The following is a 7,321-nucleotide window of genomic DNA, read 5'->3' on the forward strand; positions in this document are numbered from 1 at the left end:
TGAGATTTTCATTTGTTGTCATTTGTAATCATCAAAATTAAACGAAATAAACATTTGAAATATATGAGTTTGTATGTAATGTATGAATATAATATACAAGTTTCACTTTTTAAATGGAATTACTGAAATCAATCTACTTTACTTGTACATGTTTTCTCTGGGTACTTTGTTTTCTTCCCACAGGTTAATTGGAAACTCTAAACTGTCCCTAGGTGTGAGTGACAGCTTGAATAGATGTTTGTCTTGGTGTCCCTGTGACGGACCAGAAAGGAAAAGCAAGTAAAAAAAAACAAACAGATGGATGAACTGTAATCTCCCAAACAAACAGAAAGTCAGACTCCTACATCTATAATTCCTTTCCAGTGGCACCTATAAGGTTATTGAAACCCACTTCCTACTTCTCAGGGTATTTTTAAAACTCAGAACTCAACAGTTTGAAGTTGCTTACTTCTAGGAGTCTTTCCCAGGCGTCTCAGGAGCGCGCTAAGTCCCGTCTTTTCCTTGGGGGGTGTGGCACAGAGAAGCTCTGCCTTCCCCATGAGTGACAGCTCATCTCCAGCCTGCAGAGTGAAGCTGTAGGGCTCGCTGTCTTCACTGAACTCCCCTGAAACCACCTGGAAGACACACATGACTGTGTTTGTGATGTTGGACGAGAGAAGGATCGTCTGGATGATGTGTGTTAGTTATATTCTACAGTAACCTGTTGTGTTTAGACAATCCAGGCATTACAAGCAGAGCAGAACATCTGCCTTATACAAAGTGACTGGTGCTAACCTTGACACTGAAAGTGATTGTCTCCATGACGAAGACCCGGTCAGGGAAGACACCAGCAACTTCCTCCACACTGGAGAAATACTGGACCGGATCCCTGACGTCACGGTCTTCATCCAGTAACTTGAACTTCCCTGCAGAGTGCGATGAAGAAAACAAGAAGATGAGAATGGTAAGTAAATCTTAAAGAAAAAAATGCGATGGGAAGTGAAAAGTGGAGGACAAAATAAAAAAAGAGGAAGAAAGTCAAAGCTTTTTTCGAGCTACAGAAACAAACCCGTCATGATGCTGTTTGGATGAGAAGAATACAAAAGACACCTCGCTGACCTCTGACCTGGCACCAGCTCTAAGCCAATCAACAGAAGACGGGGTTGGCATGGCAACCAATAAAAGACCCCCATTTTCACGCAGAGCAGAGACACATCACCATGGAGACACTCACACATCCAACTCTTTCTCTTTGACCATCTCGTTTCCTTTTTTCCAACCTCCTTTCTGTCTGTAAATATTTCCTTCTAACAGACTCCGTAGTTCTGTTAATAAAGCTGATAAGATCTTTAGGGTTTGGGCGACTTCTTGTTGAGCCAAAGAGACATTTCTGGAGGNGGGGTTGTTTGCATAGCTGAATACTAAACTCTCCCATCGTCCATGCCAGCACCTCCCTCCTCCTCTCAATTCAAACTGAACCCCGAGGATAAGGAGCTTCCAGCTTCCATCCAGCAAACATTTCAAGAAAGCTACTTTTCAACGCAGTCCACCACTTCCAGTTTCCCCTGAGTGATGGGTTTAAAACAAAACAAAACATTCAAATAAAACAGAGTTTACCACCAAACTAACCGGTGCTGGAAACTCTAACAAGTTACAGGATAGTTCAGTCAGAAGTAAGAGTTACTAAACAACAACACAACATTTATCTGACCAATACTCCGGGAAATTAAAGGCCTTGCATTCCTTGAAGGAAGACATGTTGCTTGCTGCTTTTTATGACAAAGCTTTTTTATCAAGATGGCCGCCACAACCACATCTCGTGAGACGTGTTAATGCTTGGAGCATGTGTTGAGGATGACTCTCAGCTACTACTACACCAACTTTTAGGTCTGCATATGTAAAATTGGGTAAACTACAGCCGACTTTGCAGTTTTGAAGGGGAGTTGGCTGTGGCAGCCATCTTGTGGCAGCCATCTTGAAAAGTTAACCAGTTTTATATGTACACAAATTAATTTCTGACAGCTTCATTAAAATTTGGTCAGTGGTTCATGAGATAATTTGCTAACAGACAGTGTTGATTGTAACAAGTTTAGAGCAAGGTTGTTGAGCTTGGAGCATGTGTTGAGGATGACTCACAGCTACTACCACACCAAATTTTAGCTTAATATCTGGAAAATTTGTTGAATTAAAGCTATTTATGTGTTTCCTAAGGTAAAATGGTGGTGGCAGACATTTTTATGAAGGCTGACAAAAAAAAAAAACTAATCGTGTGTAGATGTATATCCTATAATTTTCCTGAGAATTCAATTAAAATCCTGTGGTTCATGAGATATTCTGCTGACCTACAGACACGCACATACGTTATATCTCTCTATCTTTGCAGGGACTTTCCATTGACTTCCATTCATTTCTACACCCTAACTACAGCCTAACCCTGACCCTTACCCTAACCCTAACCATTACCAGTACATAGCTAACCCTAAACCAACCCTAAACTCAATTCACACCTTAGTCCTAAACCTAACCCCTAACCCAAAAACATCATTTCTCCTCGAGGGGACCAGGCTTTGGTCCCCACAAGGAGCAGTTGGTCCTCACAAGGTAGGATATGTTTGAAAATTGTCCCCACAATGTATCAAATACATGGCCACACACACAGAAATGGGCAAAATCAAAATTGTCGCTCTGCCTTCAGCAACAAGCGATAAAAACCGCATTAATGTTTTTAAATGCTTTGGATCCTGTTTCCATATTACAAGGGTGACTGTTTTGCTTCCTTTCATGAAACCTCTTCATCAATACAGACCATTCAGCTTTTCTGTCTTCTACACCTCCATCATCCCTGCCTCTCATTGGTGGACATGAGAATGATGCAGGCAGACATAGAGGATGAGGAGGAGGGAGACATCCTGCTGTCCGTCCCAGGGGGGAAACCTATATTGCTCTCATCCTGGGCTTATTTAGACTTCCTGTATGAAGTCATCTAACAGACGTTAGCTCATCACCGGTGATGGCTTGTGATGCCAAAACACCTGCTGTTTTTAGAAGGAGACATAAGTAATCCTTAAAGTGGGCATATCAGGTTTATGGATCGCTGCAGGGTCCAACGACAGAAACACCCTCAGTCAGTTTTTTATTATTATGCCAGAAATGAAACAAAACAACCCGACATCAGCTTGGGTGAAGTCTAAATCTACAGCTGATTAACTTTTAGAGTCAATTCAATTCAAGTTGAATGCCACGGTTAATCAGCATTAACTGGAATAAGAGACATTTTCATAACAAACACACAGACTTGAGTAAAACTACAGTCTGTCTTTGCCTTCAGTATCCACAGCTGAACTGTGAATAAATATTAAAGGATTTGTTTGTGTTTACAACCATCTCAAAAATACGTCACAGCAAAGCAAGACAATGATATTTCCCTCTCAAAGTGCTGCAAAAGTAAAGCTCAAAGACAGATTATCTAAAAGAGCTTTAAGACTGTAAACCTGTTGGATCAAAGCGAGTCACAGACAATTTATCAGGCTCATTTTGTACAAGACGACCATAATATGTCTCCTTTAAGTTGCACGATTAAAGTGTTACCCATATAACAGAGCCTGGATAGATTTGTCTGGATACCTCATTTTTAGGCTCAAACTTGAAAACTTTAATCACTTTAATCACCTGTAATTATTACAGAACTAACTGAGTTTTGCATCCAGCTCAAATGACTGAACACTAAAAATGACAATGACGTCAGATGTTCTCTCTTTCTTCCACAGACAGAGTCTGAGAGGCGGCAGAAGTGTGAGGTGACATCAGCGCTGCATGAGTGGAGAGGAGACATTAAGATCCAGTTACACAGCAAATAATGCTACAGTAGTGAGCTGGAACAATGGGTCTGCGCTGCCGAGCTCCGGTGAGGTCATTCTGACTGGACTCATTCAGCAGGAGGACTGCAGGTCAATGAGCAGGAGGAGGCAGGAGGAGCCAGGAGGAGGCAGGAGGAGCCAGCGAAGGTCACGTGGCGGCAGCGTGGATGTGTGAATGTAGGTGGCGGCAGCAAATGTTTATCTGATTTTAGGATGTAATAAACAGTAAATGCATCACTTAGCACAGTCCTTTTACCTTTTAACCCCATTTTTCCCCCCATTTCAGTTATTATAAGTGGTTTAACCTTATTCAAAGCAGTGAGACGGCATTATAACCATGAAAGTTCTCCAGAATAGATTGAACTGTATGAAATTTGACTGTTTTCTCTGATAGTTATCAGCTTGGTTTACATATAAACTCTGAACGCAGCAGATCAGTGACTGACACCCGGAATTAATTTGAGATTCATCTATCTATTAACAAAGTAGTCAAATCAAAACCATCTTAACAGAATTAACTATTTCTAGGATTTGGACCAAACTTTAACTGCCAAGTTATTCTGATCTGTGCTGATTCAGTGTTTTTTACATTCTTGTTGTTTTCTTGCTTTTATTTTTCCATATGTCTTTGGTAATCTAACTCCTTCTGCATACTTTGTGCTATTTTAGCTATTTGCCTATTATAACATTCAGCTAATTCAGAAGATGTGCACTACGGCTTTTATACTTTTCCAAAAATATTTAACTTTATTTACAAACATTTTCCCCACAGAAATACACTGAGATCTCTTTAACTCCTTGAAAATTTTTCTTCTCTTTGAAATCTGCTTCAGGAAACTTGCTCTATTTTTATTTTCTTAAATTACCTTTAGCTAACCTTTGGCTACTTTTACCTTCTATCCAACCTTTTGTTACTTTAGCTAAAGTTTTACTACTTTTAGCATTTAGCTATATGCTTTTCTTTAAGGTTTTAGCTAGCCTTTAGCTAGTCTTTTAATTCTTTCAGCTAGCCTTTTGCTTCTTTTGGCTTTTAGCTATTGTTTGTGCTCCTTTGAGCTTTAACGACTGTCATTCGGCACTCAGCATTTTCATAGAAAATGTTATTTCTCTCGTTTGTTTGTTTTTTGTGTGGGCACCGTGTTAATGAATAACCAGCGCGGGCGTGCATGCTCACCCTGGTACTGCAGTGGAATGTCGATCTTGGGTCCGATCACGTAGTGGCCCTCCTCTAAGCTGTGGGCGGTCACTGTGGTCCACTGCCGGCAGGAGTGCAGGAGCACCACATCGTCCTCGGACAGACCCTCGACGCATTCACCTGCAGCACAGGGAGGAAAGAAACACTAACTCCACAGCCTCGGGGGGGGTGTTACACTTCTACAGTCTCACTCAGTGGAAAAAAACTAAAAGACCCACACATGCCCACACACACGCACTCAGGGCTCAGTGTTCATAATTACCACCATCAGTGACGGTTCACCACCCCTAACCTATACTCATCAGGACCCTGCTATGCAGACGGCAGCCTATTATTACACACACACACACACACACACACACACACACACACACACACACACACACACACACACACACACACACACACACACACACACACACAGAAACAGTGCTGCAGCTTATACAAGAGCACAACTCCATCGATTTCTGCAGATGGCACAGTGGTACAATTGAATCCCACAACAGACACACACACAGTTGTTAAGGGTTTTAAACTGTAACAATATAAACACAACACAAAGGGTTGTGGTTTTAAAAGATTTTTTAGCAGATTTTGTGTTCAGATTTTTCAGTTCAGACTTGACACTCGGTTCTGTTTTAGCTGCCAACAAACTTCACGAATGACTCATTTTGCTTTGATTGCATGTTACAAAACCCAGCCAAGATAAAAGACTTGGACGGCAGGTTTTATACCATTTTTATTTTCAAATAACTATGAAATTAAAGATCAAGAATTCCTTGCAGGAGTGCATATTGTCCGTCACCTTTCATGCCAAATGACAGAATTATAACTACTTTAGTCAAATATTACAAATAGAGTTTTATGATAACACTCAGAATATGTTTTGGGAATATCTTTCAGCTACTACCACACCAAACTTTGGCTAACAGACGAACAGGACCGACTCCAGCAGTTAACACTGAGGTTTTAAGCAAAGATGTGCGATGAGTTTTCGGGACGCTCGGATTGGCTAAGCCCCCGATGGTACGAGGTTCTGACAACACCTCTGCATTCAGCCCACAGCCTGCTTCGCTTGCCTCACTAATGTGTGGGGAATTTTTTGTAATGCCAGATGTACTCGCCGCCATGCAATCAGTTAATTTAATACCGTGCAGTCTGAGCCACTCATTAGGTTACAGGAAATTCCCCATAAAACTTCATCTTTACACACGCACGCAACTGAACTGCAGTTCCTGCACCCAGATAATGTTGTTGGTTAAATCAAAGGCCTAGCGCTCTTTGAAGGAATGCATATCACCCGCCACTTACAGGCCAGAACTTCAGACTGAGGTCTTATGTAAAAACTTGCCATTTGGCCAAACCTTGAATTTACCCTTGATATGAGATATCTCGCTCAGAGTATGAGCTGTGAATGACTTTCACATCAGACTTTAGCTCAATATCTGTAAAACTGACTGAATGTGCTGGCTAATGTTGATCAGCTGTGGCCGCCATCTTAAACTGGTTGACTCCAAAAGTTAAGGACTTGTAGATGTACATCCAGTGATTTCATTCAAATCAGACATTTAGTTAACAGACAAACAGGGTCCACGCCAACAGCTAACGCCAAAGCTTTAGGCAAAAAACCTGAGCGATGCGATGAGTCAGCTACTACCACACCAAACTGTAGCACAATATCTGCAAAAATTATTGAATTATAGTCATTGTTATGTTTTCTATGGCCCGTTAATAGCTGAATATGGTTAGCTCCAAAAGTTAAATGGTTCCAAATGTACATTAAATGACAATTTCCTTAAAGTTTCATTAAAATCCATCCAGTGGTTCATGAGATATTCTGCTAACAGACGCTCAAAGTTGACTCCAAATAGTTAATGTCAACATTTTAAAACAAATATGTTACATAAGCTGTTAGTGCTCCTAATAAGTGTTGGGGGGCCAGTCTCAGCTACCACCACACCAAATTTTAGGTCAACATCTGCAAAATTGACTGCCTTGTAACCGTTTTTTGTGTTTTTTAACATCAGCTGGCTGCGGCAGCCATCTTGAATCGTGTTGACTCTAAAAGCAAATCAAATGTAGATGTGCATCCAGTGATTACTTCCTGAAGGTTTCATTCACATCTTTCCAGTGGTTCATGAGATATTTTACTAACAGGCGCATAACAGACCTGCGTCTTTTCGGCAGCAACAAGCTTACTTTCTGTCATCTCGCCTTTTTTTGACCATTATTACTCACTGACCATCACTTGGGTTGGCAGGGGATGATATGCAAACAACAGAGGGGGGGG

The 7,321-nt window shown here is 41.1% G+C and overlaps 1 protein-coding gene across 2 annotated transcripts in view; it reads right to left on the reverse strand.

Moving 5' to 3' along the window:
• The window catches only part of gareml (GRB2 associated, regulator of MAPK1-like), a 20,833-nt gene that overhangs the window by 11,218 nt on the left and 2,294 nt on the right, over nucleotides 1-7,321 (reverse strand). For both annotated transcript variants that reach the window (XM_017411737.3, XM_017411739.3), the window contains exons 2-4: nucleotides 5,011-5,151; nucleotides 775-905; nucleotides 449-614 (exon numbers count right to left, since the gene is read on the reverse strand). In XM_017411737.3, coding sequence (XP_017267226.1) covers nucleotides 449-614; nucleotides 775-905; nucleotides 5,011-5,151 — 438 coding nt within the window. The remainder of the gene's footprint in view (nucleotides 1-448; nucleotides 615-774; nucleotides 906-5,010; nucleotides 5,152-7,321) is intronic.

This window comes from Kryptolebias marmoratus, linkage group LG19, assembly GCF_001649575.2.
Source record: "Kryptolebias marmoratus isolate JLee-2015 linkage group LG19, ASM164957v2, whole genome shotgun sequence".
Classification (NCBI taxonomy): Eukaryota; Metazoa; Chordata; class Actinopteri; order Cyprinodontiformes; family Rivulidae; genus Kryptolebias; species Kryptolebias marmoratus.